The sequence below is a fragment of the Callorhinus ursinus genome, unplaced genomic scaffold (assembly GCF_003265705.2).
Source record: "Callorhinus ursinus isolate GAN/ISIS: 27379988/994484 unplaced genomic scaffold, GSC_fseal_2.0 scaffold32, whole genome shotgun sequence".
NCBI lineage: Eukaryota > Metazoa > Chordata > Mammalia > Carnivora > Otariidae > Callorhinus > Callorhinus ursinus.
Genome location: NW_027397094.1, coordinates 11,602,454 through 11,620,654, shown reverse-complemented (window position 1 = coordinate 11,620,654; position 18,201 = coordinate 11,602,454). Strand labels below are relative to the sequence as shown.

General features: G+C 47.8%; 1 protein-coding gene across 5 annotated transcripts in view; it reads left to right on the top strand.

Moving 5' to 3' along the window:
* The window catches only part of ACTN2 (actinin alpha 2), a 64,649-nt gene that overhangs the window by 29,820 nt on the left and 16,628 nt on the right, over positions 1-18,201 (top strand). Inside the window, exons 5-11 of one of the 5 annotated variants that reach the window (XM_025850760.2) lie at positions 2,321-2,408; positions 4,096-4,174; positions 7,377-7,458; positions 11,167-11,252; positions 12,657-12,749; positions 14,521-14,751; positions 17,278-17,425. In XM_025850760.2, coding sequence (XP_025706545.1) covers positions 2,321-2,408; positions 4,096-4,174; positions 7,377-7,458; positions 11,167-11,252; positions 12,657-12,749; positions 14,521-14,751; positions 17,278-17,425 — 807 coding nt within the window. Of the gene's footprint in view, positions 1-2,320; positions 2,409-4,095; positions 4,175-7,376; positions 7,459-9,921; positions 10,008-11,166; positions 11,253-12,656; positions 12,750-14,520; positions 14,752-17,277; positions 17,426-18,201 lie in introns of those variants that run through there. The other 4 variants (XM_025850761.2, XM_073879010.1, XM_025850762.2 and 1 more) reach the window with 4 other exon arrangements.

The following is an 18,201-nucleotide window of genomic DNA, read 5'->3' as shown; positions in this document are numbered from 1 at the left end:
ATGGAGTTCCTTGGTGCATCCTATGGTGTTTTGTGATGTAATGAAAAATGGCAGTACCTATTTATAATGTGCTTTTCACACCACGATTTTGTGTGTGTCAAAAGGCCATTTTCAGATTTAAGCTATCCTGGCAGGGAGTGGGGTATACCACGCCAGGGACATAATAGGCCTGGGTAGGAAAACCTAACAATGGGCTTGGGGTGGGAGAGATTCCTTTTTGATTAGGTTAGCCAATGAAATAAGGAGAAAACTTTGACATTCATCGCCTCAGAGTATTCAGACATATCCAGACAGAAATTAGGTGAAACTGCGTGAGTGGCAAATTTAAACTTCAGTAGCAGTTACAAGATTGTATTGATCTGCTTTAGCTCTGTTTGCCTTTCTAGCCTAAATTTCATTTAAACTTTATAAAATACAGTGTGTTATTTCCTCCTGACATTCTTTTTCCTATTGGTTACATTGGTCGACCCCAAAGGCAGGCAGTATGGAGTTCATTTTTCAACATTTTTACCAGTTAATATTTGAATAAAGTCTTAGAACTTTCTGTTGTTTTTCCTAATAAGATTTTCTAGAGGAGAGACATGAATAGGAGTCATTCAAATGATTCTGTAGCACATGAAAAATTTTGGGAGTGTGTTTATTTCAACTGGGTTATGGGTCACAGGAAAGTGTGAACTAGAATGGACAATTTAGATAAATAATTACGGAATGCTTTTTACAGAGAAAAAAAAATCAGCTTTAAGTCCTTACGAAAATGGAAGGCCAGGGGCCAATGTTAGTCAAGAGTCCACGTGTTTATAGGGGTTTTCTAAATTGTTAGCCCTTAACTACAGGCAGAATCCTAGATTTTGGGAGTGGTTTTGAGGAGCTGTTTGGATGCATGTAATTTGGGGTCTTCCAAGAAGCCAGTGCCAGGTGGATATTAGACACTGTCTTAGTCGGCTTGGGCTATAACAAAATACCATAGACTGAGTGGCCCGACCAACAGAAATTTATTTTCTCATGGTTCTAGAGGCCAGAAGTCCACAAGATCAGGGTGCCAGCATGGTCTGTTTCTGCTAAGGACCTTCCTGTTGGTTTGTAGATGGCCGCCTTCTTGCTCCGTCCTGCAGGGCAGAGGGGGATGAAGAATGCTCTTCTCAGAAGGGCTCTAATCCCATCAAGGGACCCCCACCCTCATGACCTCATCTAACCCTAATTCCCTCCCAAAGCCTCCATCTCTTAAATAAGGTCAGGGCTTTAACACGGGAATTTGGTGGGGGTGGGGAATACGAACATTTAGTCCAGGTCAGACAGACCAGAGATTTATTGGAAGAAATGCCTATGAAGAACCAAAAATGGCCGAGAGAGAACCTTCAGGCCAGTGCACCTTGGCCAACACTTGTACGGGAGAAGGAAAGGGAGGGCTGCGGGGAGAAGCGTCTGATGGGGAGCCCTTCAGCCTGGGCCACTCTGGGGAGCCGCACATGTGCAGGAAGGGCCCAGCTCCAGGGCCCCTCCCTCCCTCAGGCGTGGGCTGGAGCAGCTCGAGGAGGTATGGCCTCCGGGGAATGCAGGGCTGGATTCAGAGTGTAGCAGCTGGGACCTCCGTGGCCTGCCCTGCTCTACCCCGGGGGCCTATTGTTGTTTCTACTTGATCAAAACTCAAGTGGCCAAACCTGAAACGTATTAATGAAAGCATTTCAGTATTATAAAAATCACCGGGTAAGGGAATAAATCTGAGACACAGCGGCCTCTGTGATTCCATTGACCTCTAAGACTATAAGAGAATCAAATGACAGGTTAGTGAGGTCATAAACTAGTGAGGAGTAGTAGTTTTTTTTTTTTTTTTTAAGATTTATTTATTTATTTATTTGAGAGAGAGAATGAGAGAGAGAGAGCACATGAGAGGGGGGAGGGTCAGAGGGAGAAGCAGACTCCCGGCCGAGCAAGGAGCCCGATGCGGGACTCGATCCCGGGACTCTGGGGATCGTGACCCGAGCCGAAGGCAGTCGCTTAACCAACTGAGCCACCCAGGCGCCTGAGGAGTAGTAGTTTTTAAATGAAACTTTAAAAGAAAAATGATTCATTGCCAACATCCCTGCAGCCTGGGTTTATGATTATGATGTCATAACTTGTGGTTGCTCTCGTGTTGGCCTTTTCAAGTCCCTTCAGTGTCATCAGCAGTCCGCTCCCAGGAGCAGGGTCCCAGCAGAGCTCGCAAGAAGAGATGATGCATTTGGTGGTTGGCTCCTTGGGAGGTCTCTTTATCAGGTGCCCAGGCATTGGGTGCGTTAAGTAGTATTTCCATGTGGACACTTTTTCTTGGCTGTCATTACAGAAACCTCTGCCAAAGAAGGTCTCCTGCTCTGGTGTCAAAGGAAGACAGCTCCTTATAGAAATGTGAACATTCAGAACTTCCACACCAGGTGAGCAAGCTGGGCCCTGGGCTACTTAGATTCTCGCTGGAGTCCTGGGAGGGCCGTGGTTACGTACGCCAGGGTCTTCCGGCTCCTGCCTGAGACGTGTTTTACGTCTGCCATGGACCCGAGGCTGTAGCATCTCTGATGCCTAAGATCTCTCCGGGGAACATGTCTGATTAAGATTTGAGGTGCTGGTAAAACAGTGTGGTCCGCTAAGCACCCGAACAGGCCTTCACAACTTGGGGGTGTAGGCATGCACATCACCGTGGCCTTACCCCGCTGCTGGGGGGAGCTGACAGGTGTGGCTTCTCAGCGAGAAGAACACCGAGGCAGAGTCTGCATGTCCCCCTGATGTACTGTCTCCACCCCGATGCCTCCCTCAGTGCTACACGGACAGACACTTCCTCAGCCAGCTTTGTATGCTGGGGTTCGAGAGAAGGAGGAGACTCGTGTTTGTAACATGACAGGAACCTGCATGAATGAAACCTAAATATAATCTCAGAGTGTGGTTTTACCACTTGCTCTGTCGTTATCATTTGTGAGTACAAGAGTTGCCTGTATTTTCACCCTTCATGTGGTGGGTTACCCAGGAATCGAAATGGGTCCCCAGCCACCATGGATAATCAGAGAAATGAAGGGTTAGGATGAGCTGCAAGGAAAAATGGGGGAGGTTCTCCTAGAAAGACAAATATTATTAGAGTGTCTACCAAGTGTCAGGCCCTGAGCCAGGCCATGAGCATGCAAAGGTGGGAAAGAGGACGTCCCTGTCCCTACAAGATGCTGTCTCTAGGACAGGAAGAACTTTGAAGGAGAAGGCAGGCCTTCTGCTAGCGTGAAAGTCAACTTGCCTCTCATTGACCTTCTTGCTTTTCCTCCTTGGGCCCAGGATTGGCCCAAGCACTTCAGCTGTGTAGCCCCTGGGGTTTCTTTCTTCCCCTGACCCTTTGGGGAGCAGAACTCTCACTCACAGCCCTCAGTGAACCCCTGGTCACCACTGGCAAGCTCAAAGCCCGGAGTTGTCTAGAGAACAGTTGGCGTGAGCATCTCTGGGAAAACAGACCAGGAAGGCAGGTCCTCCTTGCTGAGTCCCTCAGGTGCTAACGTGTCTTTGCCTGTTTGAAAACATGTAAAGAACATTATGAAGGAAGACAGAGGAGTCCCTGGGAGCTGATAGTGACTTTTTAAGTGTACTAAGGAACTTGAGGGGAAGTGAGTCCTGGACATTTCAGGATAGACATCCTTGTATATGGTTGTTGGGCAGACCCTGCAGGAGGGTCCACATCGGAGACTGGGAGGAGAGAGGGAGCGGGGGTAGGGACCAGAGGGCACTGACCGGAGGGGAGGGCAGAGGTGGAGCAGAGGGCCGTTGCTGGTTCTCAAAGCCCAGAACCAGACTGGGCCAGGAGACGGGGAGGAGTACCGGGCAAGGGTGGGCCTGAAGCTGTAGAGGAAGAGGAGCCCAGGGGACGCCAGAAAGACCCCAGGAAGATGGCTGGTGTTCAAGGAAGGGACCGCAAGGTCACTGGGTCAGCTAGACGGGTAGGAACATGGTGCCTCTGTCGCATTAAGTCAGACAGAAGGACATGAGGGGCCATGCGTCCCAAAGTGCAGGCCTACGTCTGACCAAGGGCAGACCTTTGCCATGCTTTCTCTCCATTAATGCGTGTTCCTGTTCTTCCTGACCACGGCACAGCTGGAAGGATGGCCTCGGACTCTGTGCACTCATCCACAGACACCGGCCTGACCTCATTGACTACTCAAAGCTTAACAAGGTCATTCTGGGGGCCTGGCATGCCGTGTCCGCTCTGCCCCTCAGCATGTCATCCTGAAAGTGAGCACATCAGCACTGAACTCACACAAACACGCAGGCTGCTGCCATCTGAGGCTCCCAGCTAGCCTTGCATGCAATGCAGACGGGAAGGACAGCCAGGAAAATACTTTGATTCATAATTAATTAATCACTAATATTAAATCGGGTGGGACAAGACCCAAAGCCAAGCCACCCTTTTGGCCCTTTAAATTAAGACACTTTTGTCGGTTTGGCTTGATTTACTCGGAAGGTTTTTAATGATTTTACTTTCCCAGATTGTAAATATGAGAAAGGAAGCATATATGGGTTTTTTTGGGGGGGAGGGGAGAAAGCTTCAAATATTCTAAGCCTTCTTTTTAAATTCCCTTTACCTTTTCTGAAGGATTTAGTTGCAGGCATTTTTACTCAGAACTGATTAACTTAATTCTCACACGAGGAACATTTTATCATTATCTTGGGATTGAGAGAAGATATTCGTTGTAGCTTTAGAAAAGAGTGTTTGAGAGCGCCTGGCTGGCTCAGTTGGAAGAGCGTGCGACTCTTGATCTCAGGGTTGTGAGTTCGAGCCCCACATTGGGTGGAGAGATTACTTCAAGATAAAATCTTTTTTAAAAAACCTTTTTTTTTTTAAAAGAAAAGGGTTTTTGTTATTAATTTTGGTTTTGCTCTCTTTAGAAAATTCAACTGATGACATTTTCATTCTCTCTTGAAGTTTAAGCTTTAGTGCACCTACGTTTCAAATAGTCTCAGAACTCTTTCTTTAGAAAAGTAGTTTAAAAATGTAATCTGTGACAGAGAAGTCCACGCCCCTTCTCAGCCTTGTGGCAGATGATCTGTGCTGTAAAGATTTAGGACTAAAGGCATTGCCTGCCCCGAAAACATTGCCACAGGTGGTGGTTAGGGCACAGGTCCTTCTGGTTGCTGGTGTGCTCAGTTGTCTGCTCACTGGAGTTGCCGTGTTGTGTGGAATCCGTCCCCGCATGCCGCCCTCACCTGTGTGCTCTGCATGGTTGTTGGAAGAGGTCACTTTTGCCGCCTTTTAATTGTCACCTGCTCGTTGCCTCTCTGCTGGCCCGTCCCTGATGACTGCAGGGGAGCTCATGGAGAACTGACTCGTAGGGAAAGATGAATCCTACAGTTCCGTAACAGAAGGTTGCCTGAGGTCCTCAACTTTTCAAAGCCCGTATTCTCTTATTCTGGAGTTATGATGATGTTTCAAACATGGAGACGGTGTATATTTTTTCAATGAATCTCTGTCTCGTTTGCAAAATGAAGGGATTGTTCTAGATCGAAGTAGTTTCGTTAGCAGGTTAGAATGGTCAATTTTTTTTTACAAATGGTCAGCCGACCATTGGCTGTCGAAGATGAGCGAAAAATGATAGTAATGAGCAGTAGCAGTTAATACTTACATAGTTCTAGATTAGACTCTTATAAATAAATACATGTGTTTATTATATATGTATGTATATATTCATATGTATGTGACACATATATATCACACATATTTATATATGTATATTAATACATGTTCTAATATGTATGTTACACAGATACATGCACATTCATTCAGTCTTCACAGTGCACAGTGAAATGTAATGCACTGATGAAGTAGGTTTTACAGATGAAGGAAGTATGGAATTCAGCAGTCTGCCCAATGTCACATGGCCAGTAGCTGAGGCAAGAAACTACTTCACTGTCATATTTTCTCTCTCTCAGTTACAGTATACATGAGATAGTGTTCAGAGAGTCCCAGAATCAATCTATTTTTAACACTGAAATTTTTCTTATATATTTAAAACAAAAAGAAAGAAACTTTTATTCAGCAATTTGGCTTTATAAACATATGCATAAAATACACAGGTAAGACTTATGTTATAATATGGCTTCTTTTAATGATATGATTATATGCTTTGTTAAAACATTTACTTGAAAGAAAATGTTTTGCCTGAAATGTATACTCTGTGAGGCCAGGAAACTTAACTTGGGTTTCTTCATTGAGCCTCGTGAGTGTGTTTGTAAAGTCTGCCCTTTAAAATTACTTCAGCCTAGGGGCGCCTGGGTGGCTCAGTTGTTAGGCGTCTGCCTTCGGCTCAGGTCATGATTCCGGGGCCCTGGGATTGAGCCCCGCATCAGGCTCCCTGCTCCGCGGGGAGCCTGGTTCTCTGTCTCTCCCACTCCCCCTGCTTGTGTTCCCTCCTCACTGTGACTCTCTCTGTCAAATAAATAAATAAAATCTTAAAAAAAAAAAAATTACTTCAGCCCATTCAAATGTACTCATTGTAAAGCATTGCAGTTTCTACAATGTTTAAGTGGCTTTGATGTTAAAATTCATTAAAGCCATCCTTGAACTAACACTAGTTTTCAGTTTGATTTTCTATCTTAACTACCCCCATCCCATGTCAGGTTTGTAATGATGTCTTAAGAGGACCAAAACAAGTCTTTAAATTTTTTGGTGTTTCGGTTATATACCTCTGGTTAAATCTATTTTATTATATATATATGTATAGAAATATATATATTTAACCAATTTCACAGTGAAGATAAACATAATCTTAAGAAGAAAAATTTTCTCACAGTCTTCATTTACAATTTCAGTCTTTGGCATCCTAGAAGCATAATTTTTGCTCTTTATAGTCATCTTGTGACCTTCTTTGGGGATCCAGAAGTTTCACCGACTTGCATGTTTCCTTCTCTTTACCCCTCAGCTTATATTTATATTTAAAACAAAAGCATTGTACTAAGTATTCTCTGTGATCACCTTCCAGATCTGGAAAATGTCTGTTTCATGATTTCTTCTGGAATCATTTAAAGGTTGTTATCAATAGAGTTGAAAATCAGCTCGGAGGTATTCGGAGTGTTCTTTCCAGCCCGTGAGAAAAGATCTGACAGCTTTTCTCCTGTCTGCAAAACAGTTGTCCTCCTAAACCTTGGGCTCACTTTTTATGATTTGGAGTGTGCATGCATTGTGTGGGGTTCGTATCATTTTTGGTGTTTCTCTAAATGTTTGAAGCGACTGGAAAAAGATAAGAAGGAAGATTACTTACACTATGGTGGTTATGTGCTTGGAGAGGTCTACTTCTAAAAGTGAGGAGTGTAAAACACATTACTCGTAATTCCTGTTCAAAAGATATGTTCAAACACTTGCTATGCTGTTTTTCATGCAGGATGACCCAATAGGAAATATTAACCTGGCCATGGAAATTGCAGAGAAGCACCTGGATATTCCCAAAATGCTGGATGCTGAAGGTGAGAGGAAAATTATGTTTACTGACCTACATAAAGTCTGTGGCCGTAGTCATGCAGTGGCCCTGTAGTGGGAATTTATAAAACTTTGTAGCCAAGTTACATCTGATGTACTTAGGAATCTGAAGAAGTTTCTGTCATTGGCCACAGCAGTGTGAAGAGCATTTCATTTGCAGCTCGTTCATGAATTCTTTTTAAAAATCCTGCTCAAAACCACACCAGCAAAACTATAGTGAAAGAATTTGGTAAAAGGTTCGGCTATGGCAAAGAAACGGAATGCTTTAGTTTGTGATCTGCAAAGAAAAACTTACTGTTTGTATTTTTGTAACAACACGCTGTTATTTTCCTTACCACATGGAGACAAGCTTAGCAAATAAATCTTCTTGTGAAGTGCTCAGGACTCCACAAGGAAAAACATCCTTCCTTCCAACCAGAAGTTAGAGAATGGGAATAGAGAATATGGAACCTTTAGGCGTCCATGTACCTCTCAAACCTCCACGTTTCATTTTGGGTCTAAATTAAATTGAGTTTAGTTAGATCTGAAAGAACGTCTAAGCATTTTGCAGCTGAGCACCACTCGTGCTGGGGACTAGTTTCAAATAACTTTTGTGCCCTGTATATGTGATAAATTTGCACACCATAGAAAGCACAGATATGTGGAGACCATCCATTCATTTCACTTGTTCCTGATTCACTTACCACTCAACAGACATAGATTGAGTGCCTATCATGGGCAAGACCTTCTGCTAGGTACTCTGGGAGAGAATGAGGTGTATAAGGTAGGGTCCTGCCCTCAAAGAACTTACGTTGCTCTCTGTTTGTTGTTAATACTATGATTCCGTCATGGTCCATTTCTTCCCGTAATTGGCATTATTGGGGAAAAGCAAAGAACTTGATTATAGTCAATTGTCAATCTTCTGTTCCTCCTTATTGTTGGTGATTGTATTATAAATTATCATAACCTAGGTGGCTTGAAGCAACAGGAATTTATTCTCTTATGATTCTATAGGCTGTAAGTCTGAAAGCAAGCTGTTGACAGGGCCATGCTTCCTCCAAAGCCTGTAGAGGAGGTTCCTTCCTTGTCTCTTCGAGCTGCAGCAAGCCCCATGCCTTCCTTGGCTTCTGGTAGCATTACTCTTCCCTCGCTGTCTCTGTGTCTCATTCCCTCTTTCTTATAAGGACATCAGTCATGTTAGATTAAGGATCCTCCCTGCCCCGGCAGGACCTCATCTTAACTTGATTCTACCTACAAAGGCCTACTTGCAAATGAGGTCACATTCACAGCTACCAGGGGTGGGACCTAGGACTTCAGCATATCTTTTGGAGGGACACAGTGCAGCTTATAACAGTGACCTTCAAAGTAGGATTCTGATTTTACCCATTCATTAATTTAACCATTTTAACACACCCTGTATTATTGGGCATTAACGCTTGAATACGCTCCACCGAATCTGTTGATGGTTTTCAAAAACTCTTTAGAGGGAGAGAGTCAATACATTAACGAAGTAGCAACATAGAATAAATAGTTCCTTTTCCTTTTTTGTCTGTCTGTCCTCTCTAAGCTAAGTTTACATTTGTGTGGCGTCGTGTTAGCATGTCCTTGGTTCGGCCACGTCCTGAGCTGGCCACCTCCTGTCAGAATGCTCGTCCCTCTGGCACAGCTTTGCTGTTGGCCTCAATTCCTGTCATTGTGTGGGGCCTGAACCCTCAGTGGGGATTCTCCAGTAGCTCCTTGGGCCACTCTCCCATGAACTGCTCCCATCGTAAACACTGGAGAAACTTGTCCACCTCTTAACCATCTGCTGTGCTTTTTAAAAGGTTCTGGAAGGGGGCCCCCGGGTGGCTCCGTCAGTTAAGCGACTGCCTTCGGCTCGGGTCATGATCCTGGAGTCCCGGGATCGAGTCCCGCATCGGGCTCCCTGCTCCAGGGGAGTCTGCTTCTCCCTCTGACCCTCCCCCCTCTCCTGCTCTCTCTCTCATTCTCTCTCTCTCAAATAAATAAATAAACTCTTTAAAGGAAAAAAAAAAGGTTCTGGAAGTTGTTTCTCTATTTTCCTCCACAAACCTTTCCTTAAGGTGAGCACCAGGCTTGGGTTCCTGGGTGTGTAGGTTCTGTGTGGACTCGCAGAAGGGATCTGTGTCTGCCGCGGGCGAAAGTCTCAGGGAATGATCTGTCACGTGCATCCGGTGGGCTTCCAGAACTCCGATTCTGGCCATGGATATGACCTCCTTGCCCATTTAGGGCCCTTCTGCATTAGCTGTGTCCTTCTCTTTGGCAATTTTCAAAAGTACACAGAGAGCAATGACTTTGTAGGTCCAACTTCTTTGGAGCCAACATTTTAACCGCATAAGTGTGGGAGGGGTGCAGTGGGGAGATTCATTGCTTTGACTTCTCCGAGGCAGCGCTTGGCCGAAGCCTGCGGGTGCTAGAACATCCGAGCAGTTAACCTTCTTTTCTCCACACAGATTTAGTATACACTGCCAGACCCGATGAGAGAGCCATAATGACTTATGTTTCCTGTTACTATCATGCTTTTGCTGGTGCACAGAAGGTGAGGATGTAAAACATGAATCACCACTCACCCTTCACCTTCTGTGTCTTAATTTTTTTTTTTTTTTCCCAATTGTTTTTCTCTTTTCCCCTCTCCTCTGAGTAAGGAGACCTGTCTGGTTCTGAGGAGGCAGTCATTTGTCTTTTTTAGTCTAGTTTTCTTTGAAACTTACTTTCTGTCCATGCAGTAGTATGCCGTTCATGTTTGTTTTCCAGAAGATTCCATGCCGTGATACAACCCCACATCCTTTCTAGGCATACCCTCTGAAAACCCGGTGACTAGGTTTCACCCTTTAGGGAATTACACGGTCTCTTTTTAACTGCGTTTTATCCAGTGACCGAACCGAGTTTAAAGTTAAAAAGCAATTCAGCAAACAGTGGTGTCGCGTGGAAGGAGAAAGGTTGTGTGCTCACACGGTCCTGTTTTCTCTTCCCGTTGGTGGTTTCGGCAGCTAATACAAACGGTAGCAAGAATCACAATAAGTACAAGCCGTGTCTGTCCTTCTCTTTAGAGGTTTTGTTACCCTTGGCGATTTCTGTAAATGGCAAGGTAAGTAGGCACAGAACAGGTTAAAAGCATGTCCTCTCCAGTGAGTCTCCCCCCCCCCCCGCCGCCTCCCCCAGGAGCCAGAAAGCCGACAGGAAGGTGGGGTGGGGAAGGGGCAGGAGAGAGGGGGCCCTGGGGCACTGCCAGTGTTCCCAGCATGTCACTCCCAAGGCGAGACGTGTCACTCAGAGCAGCAGTGACAGAGGACCTGATATGGTCAACAGACGAGCGGACGTGGGCCTCACGAGTCACTAGGAAGAGATAACAAGCCCTGATACGTAGCACACGGTCCCCATATTCATGCCTTGACTGCACTTGTAGAAGCTCATCACGGAGCGGGGGAGGCGGAAAGCCCTCAGCTTGATTATTAAAAAACAGAACCAACCCCCAAAAACAACAACGAAAACATGCTGGTTCAAGCCATGCAAGCCCTTCTATTCACAAACCGTGTCCATGCTGGAGAGCCCTCCTGAGCTTTAGGATTGTGGGCCCCAGACACACACAGAAAATGGATCGGTGTAAACCAATTTGTTCTTCCCTCTGTTCACCCTGGTTTCTACTCTTCATCTGTATGTGTGTTTGTTTTCTGTGTTATTTTTTTCCCTCCCTTCAGACATTGTGAACACTCCCAAACCCGATGAAAGAGCTATCATGACTTACGTTTCCTGCTTCTACCACGCGTTTGCGGGCGCGGAGCAGGTATTCAGCACGTGTGGATCGGGGCTGCCGTGCAGTTCTTCTGCACCAGTTTTAGTTGCGTGTGTGTGCGTGTGCGTACCTGGGTGTGTGTTCGTGCGCTTCACATCTTACCTTGGAATTGTAAGTGTGTTGTGAGACCTAATATGCCAAGTTCCAAACTGTGAATCCTTCGTGTTCTTTAACAGCTTTAACTTCAGACAGTTCCCGAAGTGTTGTTGTTTTTGTTTTTAAATCTTTCCTTCCTTCTAAGATGTTGCTTTGATTTTGTTACTCAATTGTGGGAAACATTTGGTGCTTTAGGAAAAAAAAAAAAGTGCCTTGAAAATGGCGCCACGGTCCCTGAACAGTGACAGGGGGATTTGACTAGGACAGATGAGCGCCTTCCCAGTGCCCCTTGTTCTTTCTGCCTAGAAACTGCCTTCACTGTTCAGTGATCTGTTCTAACACCTTTCAAGACTAATCTTCATGGAATTGAAATAGTGAAAGGATCACGATGTGAAAACCTCAGAAAAATTCACATTTCTTAAGGCACACATTGTGGGTGAACGTCCCTCAGCTTTCTCCTTATTCACCTGTCACCCTTTCACATAATCTACTTGGAGAAAACAGATGGACTGGGGGGTGCGGGGGACACAGTATGTGTCATTTCTGTGATTTCTCGACGACCGTCACCAGCAAATGACGCTAACTGCAAACGGGGCTTTAGAGGCAAGGCTTTGGGATGGGCTGGAGGCCAGGAGAGGCAGCTTGCTCTTCTTAATTTGTCGTATGGTCATGGTTCAGGGCACTTTGCCACCCCTGGCCCAAGTTCCCCTCCACAAGAGGACAACCGAGAATTCTGTATACCTCGATGACGTCTCGTGGAGGTCGCACAAATCTTAAAGCAGGTTTAGCTCTGGGGAAGGATCCCGTCTAGCAAGTTCTGGTGTATTCATTTCCGGACAAGAGGGCTTCAGCGAACTCAGTGCAATGACAAGATAGATTCAGGGCCCGGTTAGTTTTTTGCTTTGATTTCCAAAGGCTAATGCTATCTAGAGAGTTCTGGCTCCATAGTCAGGAGGTCAGTAGAGTGCTCAGGTGGACATTCAGGGACGGGGGGTTTCGGCTTCCTTGACCCATATATTTCTGTCACTAACTTGCTTGATGTTTTACAAAGCTTGTGTTTGAGACTAATGGTATCTCCCCATTATTCCCCACAGTACATTCAGCCTGCCGTGTAAGTCTGTGTAAAACAAGGTGTGAAATGACTCGTGGTGTTCAACAGCCATACCCTCAGCCTTCCTCCACCCCGACCTTGAATCAGCACGCCATCCCCTCGTTTCCTCTCCTGCCCCACCACGTTCCGTTTTGTGCATGCGCATCCCTGTCCACGGAGCTGTTTTGTTTACCTATTGTGTTTTACAGGCCGAGACAGCGGCTAACAGGATATGTAAGGTTCTTGCTGTGAATCAAGAGAATGAGAGGCTGATGGAAGAATATGAGAGGCTAGCAAGTGAGGTAAAGGAAGCGGGTGCCCGGCAGTCCCGTCCCTTCCCACCCAGAGGGAGAGGCACGGAGGGGGACACCCCGGCTGTCAGTGTTTCCCTTTCTTTGCATTTTTCATCTCGGACAGAATCAAAGTGGGAAAACGCACTTGATCTTAGGGGTTGCTCATTTTGTGGCCACATACGGATTGGCACAAAAGCCATCACGGTGGGCTCCCCACCGGTCCCAAAGCATAGAGGTAGTCTGCACGTTTGCAGACACGTGGGATGTGACTGCATGCTCAGCTCTGCACCGCCAGGGTCGGACACCCCCAGGGGACACCGCATTACTGATTTTTTTTTCCCCCTGCTTCATTGGTTACTCACCTCACCTAGCGTGCCCTCTGTTACTCAGAAGCCCTGCTCCACGCAGCAGCTGAGCGTCCCAGGAACTGGCCCAGCCCGTTGTGAGACACGGCTCGGCCTTGTGTGCGTGTCTCTGAATATCTGGAGGGAAATGTGGGGAGGACAGAGCCCCCCATCGAAGGTGTTTGAGCATGAATGTCCATGATGCCTTCTGCAGCTCTTCAGCCAGCTTCTTGGTTAGAATAGCACCTTCCATGTTGCTCCTCTTTCTGTTCTGATTAGAGCATAAATAGCAACAGAGCAGGCTCGTCACTGCTCCCATGTTGCGCCCCCCAGTCAAGGGATGGGCTGAGCGAGCGGCACCCCACACCCTCTCCGGGGTGAACTCAAGTTACAGTGACACATGTCCATGACCAAATGATTTTTGCTCTGACTTGATTTAGCTGATATTTGGTCTGTCCCGGGAAAAGCGTCGGGGTACTTGGAATAAATCTTCCAAGAGAGTGGTTAGTAGTAATCCGATCTGATGATATTGAGTTTATGTTTTCATATTGCTGCTGTGGGAAAATTCGATTTGGCAGCATTGTTTAACCCAGGGACCTACGTCAGGGTAGAGGCATGACCGGACCAAAGGACAGACAGGAGTTCTGGCCTTCCCTTTCCTCCCTGGTCCTTCGTTTATCTTCCTCAAGCCCTTCGACTGTGGGTGTATCACCGTTTTAGCAAATTTTTATTCTTACCTGCTGTCATTTTCCAAGTAATTACGAGTGTCAATTATTACTGGCTTTTCAACTTGGTCGTCATTGGAGAGAAGGGGGCGAATATACTTAATTCTTAGGAATTCACTGCCATTTTCACTTCTATCATGTGGATTTCCTCAGAGTGATAAATTAAAATATAATTTGGCATTGAGTCAGTCCCAGATTTACAGTGTATCTTTCTGGTCAATAGATTCATGAGATTTGAGCTTCTTTGAAACAGAATTACATTTTAAGTGAAACCCAGTTCTTTGCTGAGTTTCCATCCCATGTCAGGTTTTTGTTTTTCATCTGAAAGCTCCATCCAGCATTTGTCGGCTAATGTCTGGTCCCTGACTTTCCTGTAAATGTCACATTCTTGTGAAACATGACTCGTGCTGACTTGCAGTTTTCGACCTGTCTGTGGGACCGTGGGGGTGATCACCAGCGGCCACGGGTTGGGGTCGGGGCCGGGGGGGGGGGGGGGCGGCGCTGAAGTTTTCATTCACGCCACAGCGCATGTGCCTAAAGATGCCTTTTTATCCCCTCCCCTCAGTCCAGAGTATTCTAGTCATACTCTGTCATTTTAGGAGCGTTCGGTGGAATGCATTCCAATTGTCAGGTGCTTCTGTTTTTCACCTTGGGGTGGGGGGGCCGGGGTCTGCTGGCGTCTCCAGCAGTGTTGGTGTGTTTTGGGACCAGCTGTTGGAATGGATTCGCCGCACAATCCCCTGGCTGGAGAACCGGACCCCCGAGAAGACCATGCAGGCCATGCAGCAGAAGCTGGAGGACTTCCGGGACTACCGGCGCAAGCACAAGCCGCCCAAGGTGCAGGAGAAGTGCCAGCTGGAGATCAACTTCAACACGCTGCAGACCAAGCTGCGGATCAGCAACCGGCCCGCCTTCATGCCCTCCGAGGGCAAGATGGTGTCGGTGAGTGCCTGCCCCCGGACCCCGTTTGTGTCCGAAGCCGCCTCTCCGATGGGCCGCCCAGAAGGCCACAGGTCCTTTCAGCGAATGGATAGGATGTGGGCCCTGTAACCGCGTCATTCGGGAGGTTTTGTCCCCACCAGTGTGCGGTTCTTAGCCCCCGTTGCTCCTGGGGTGGAGCCCCGCCTAGAGCGGCCTTTACCGCCTCCCCTGCCCTCCCATGACCCGGTTGCGTCTTCCCGCCAGGCCTCCTGGCACCTGCATCACATGCCCTCTCTCACCTGCGCTTAGGACCCGGTCACCTTTCCAGGGCCTGGTGCTGCATGGGTCTCCCTCCCCGCACGGTTGGCTTCCCTGCTCTCCAGAGTCACTGGCACCCGCACCTGGGACTCGAGAATCGCAAACCTTGCCACCTCCTCTGCTCCTCGTAGCACAGTCGTGGCCCTTGGCTGCCCTTCGCGCAGAACCTCCAGGAGTTGCCGGTGGCAACCCTTCTCAGCTGCTCACTGCTCCTTTACTCCTTCTACTCTTCACCCCGCAGCCACCTGGCTTGTCCCCTCCGGAGACCGTTCCCCTTGGGCTCAGAGGCCCCCGTGGTGACATTCCGCTGTCACTTTCATTTCCATATTCTCTGCCGCTTTGACCCTGTTAACCACGCCGTTAGCCACGCCGCCTCCTCGAAACTCCTTCTACTCTCGACCTCACCGTTTCCTTCCCGCCCCACGGGGTCCTTCCACACATGGCCAGAGCTTCGCCCCCCCACCGCCACCCCAGTCCATGGGAGGACCTCTCCCGGGCATGGTGCTGACCCTCTGCCCCGTACCTCCCAGGGGATCTCCCCCGGGCCGGTGGCTTTCCTCACCGCCTGAAGGCCAGTGCCTCCCCAGCTGTGCATCTCCAGCTCAGACTTCTTCCCCAGTTCCAGGGTCATGTATCTGCGTGGACGTCTCAGAGCATTTCAGACCCGACCTATCCCCGAGGCCCTCTGTGGCATGCTTGTCTTAGCAAGTGGCATCACCATCCCTAAGTTACAGATGCCCCAAGCCCAGGTGGCATCCCGGGTTCTTCCTTTCCATCACCTTCTTGCGTGCAGTTCCTCAGCAGTCCCGTTGGGTCAGCATCCAGATTCTACCTTGAATCTGTGCCCTGCTCTCCACCTGCACGGTCATCTCTATCTGCTGAGACACACCTCTCTCTCTCTCTCTCTCTCTCTCTCTCTCCTCTCCCCCGCTCCTCAGGCCCTGCGGCGCCCCTCTCACTGGCCCCTGAAATTCACTATCTCCACAGCATCAGCTGGGCTTTTTTTAAAAATGGAAACCAGAGTGTGTCTCCCCTTCTCAAAACCCTCTCGTGACTTCCCAGAGTATTTAGACTAAGATCCAGATTCGTGAACCTGGCCTAGAGGATACCTTGTGATCTGACCCCCTCCACCCCTTGACGATGGGTCTCTGCTGCTGTGCCCCCCATTCCCGCGCGGCCTCACCTGCCCCCCACACACGGGACCAGCCCCCCTCAGGCCTCAGCGCTCACTCCCACCTCTTACGTAACTGGGTTTTTCTGTCACTGAGATACTCGGCTCACATGCCACCTCCTCAGACGTGTCTTCTCCAAGTGACCAACCTGAAGGAACCCCCCACACTGGGCTCTCAGCATCACCTGACCCCGTTTTGTTTTTACCTCAGAGCCGATCACTCTCTGCAGTGACCATGTTTAATTACAGTTGACCCTCAAACAGCATGAATTTGAACTGCACGGGTCCACTTACCCATGGGGTTTTTTTTTCAATAAATACAGGAGAGTACTGTAGATGTATTTTCCTTTTGATTTTCTTAGTAACATTTTCTTTAGCGTGAGAATACAGTATACAATACATATGACGTACAAAACATGTTAATCAACTGTCTACGTTACTGGTGAGGCCTCTGGTTAACAGCAGGCTGTTAGTAGTAAAGTTTTGGGGGAGTCAGAGTTTGTACGTTGGATTTCATCTGTGCGGGAGGTTGGCGCTCTTAAGCCCTGTGTTGTTCAAGGTCAACTGTACTTATTTCTTCTTTCTCCCCCCGCGGTCACGCAAGCTACTCAGGGGCAGGGAACCTTATAGGTATCATTTATTCTTCTATAAAAGTCTCTTGCTAGTGTCCAGGAAATGGTTGTTGATGGCGGGCTGGCTGGCTGGTTGAGCCCAGTTACTGAGTGTTAGCTGATTTGAATTGAGTCGCTTAGAGGCGTCATCTTTTCCAAGCCAGAAGATTAAAGCCCTGTAAGCCTTTGTCCACATCTGGACAAGTATCAGGCATTTATTGGCTGATGAGAACAACCATGTTAGTTTTAAAAAAAAGTGGGCCGCTAAGTAAAACCTTTGAAAGCCAAAACAGCAGAGGGGTTATTTGTGGGCTGGATGAGGGGGAAGCAAGGAGAAGAAAACACAAAAGAAAACCGGTCAGACTCCCGGCAGAGAGGGGATTTGTAGAAAAGCCCAGGGCCTGAGGGTTAACGAACCTGCCTTTGCTTGTCCTTGAACGCCCCCAGGACATTGCCGGCGCCTGGCAGAGGCTCGAGCAGGCAGAGAAAGGTTACGAGGAGTGGCTGCTGAACGAGATACGGAGGCTGGAGCGCGTGGAGCACCTAGCGGAGAAGTTCAGGCAGAAGGCTTCGACGCACGAGACGTGGGCTTACGGCAAGTGCACTAGCCTGGGGTTGGGTTCCCGGAAAATCAAGCTTGAGCTGTGGACAGAGCCACTGTGTGCAGCCTCCGCACACCCCGTCAGTGGCCCTGTGGGCCGCCGTCCCCGCCCCTCTCCCGCGGCTGTCCCAGGCATAGGTTTTCTTCAGGACGTGGGTGGGGAGACTTCTTTTCCAGTGGAGCAGATAATGTACTTTTCCACAAAATGGCACTCAAAATGCATTCTTCCCACACTTACTTACATAAGTCCTGGCCTCCCTCTGTCTTCCCCCACTTTTGTTCCATTCGATCCACAAGGATTTGTTTATTCCCTGTGGGTCAGACAGCCCAGGCCCAGAAGCCAGCTTCTGCTGCTAGCATGTTTATTACACGCCACGAAGCAACAGAATTTCCCATGGAGAGAATCTGCTTGGAAGGAGGAATGCAAGGGACCGTTTTCTACCGTCTTAGCTTCCTCATTTCGCTTAGATTCATCTACTTCTTTCAGTCCTTGCAATCATATCTCTTTCCATAGCCATGATACTGTGATCATATATATAAATATGATTTTTTTGCGGGGTGGGGGGCTATCTGCTCTCTGCTGAGGTAGAGGAACATAACATTCTCCCCAGCGCATCATCTATTTTGAGAAAGGTCAGAGACGTTCCCCTCATTGGTTCCCTTTTGCTTTGGTGTTGTCTGATCGTTGATATTGCCCAGCAAGAGGGTGAGAGGCATGGGCCTGGAGCCAGGCAGGTTGGAGTCCCAGCTCTGACACTTACCAGCTATGC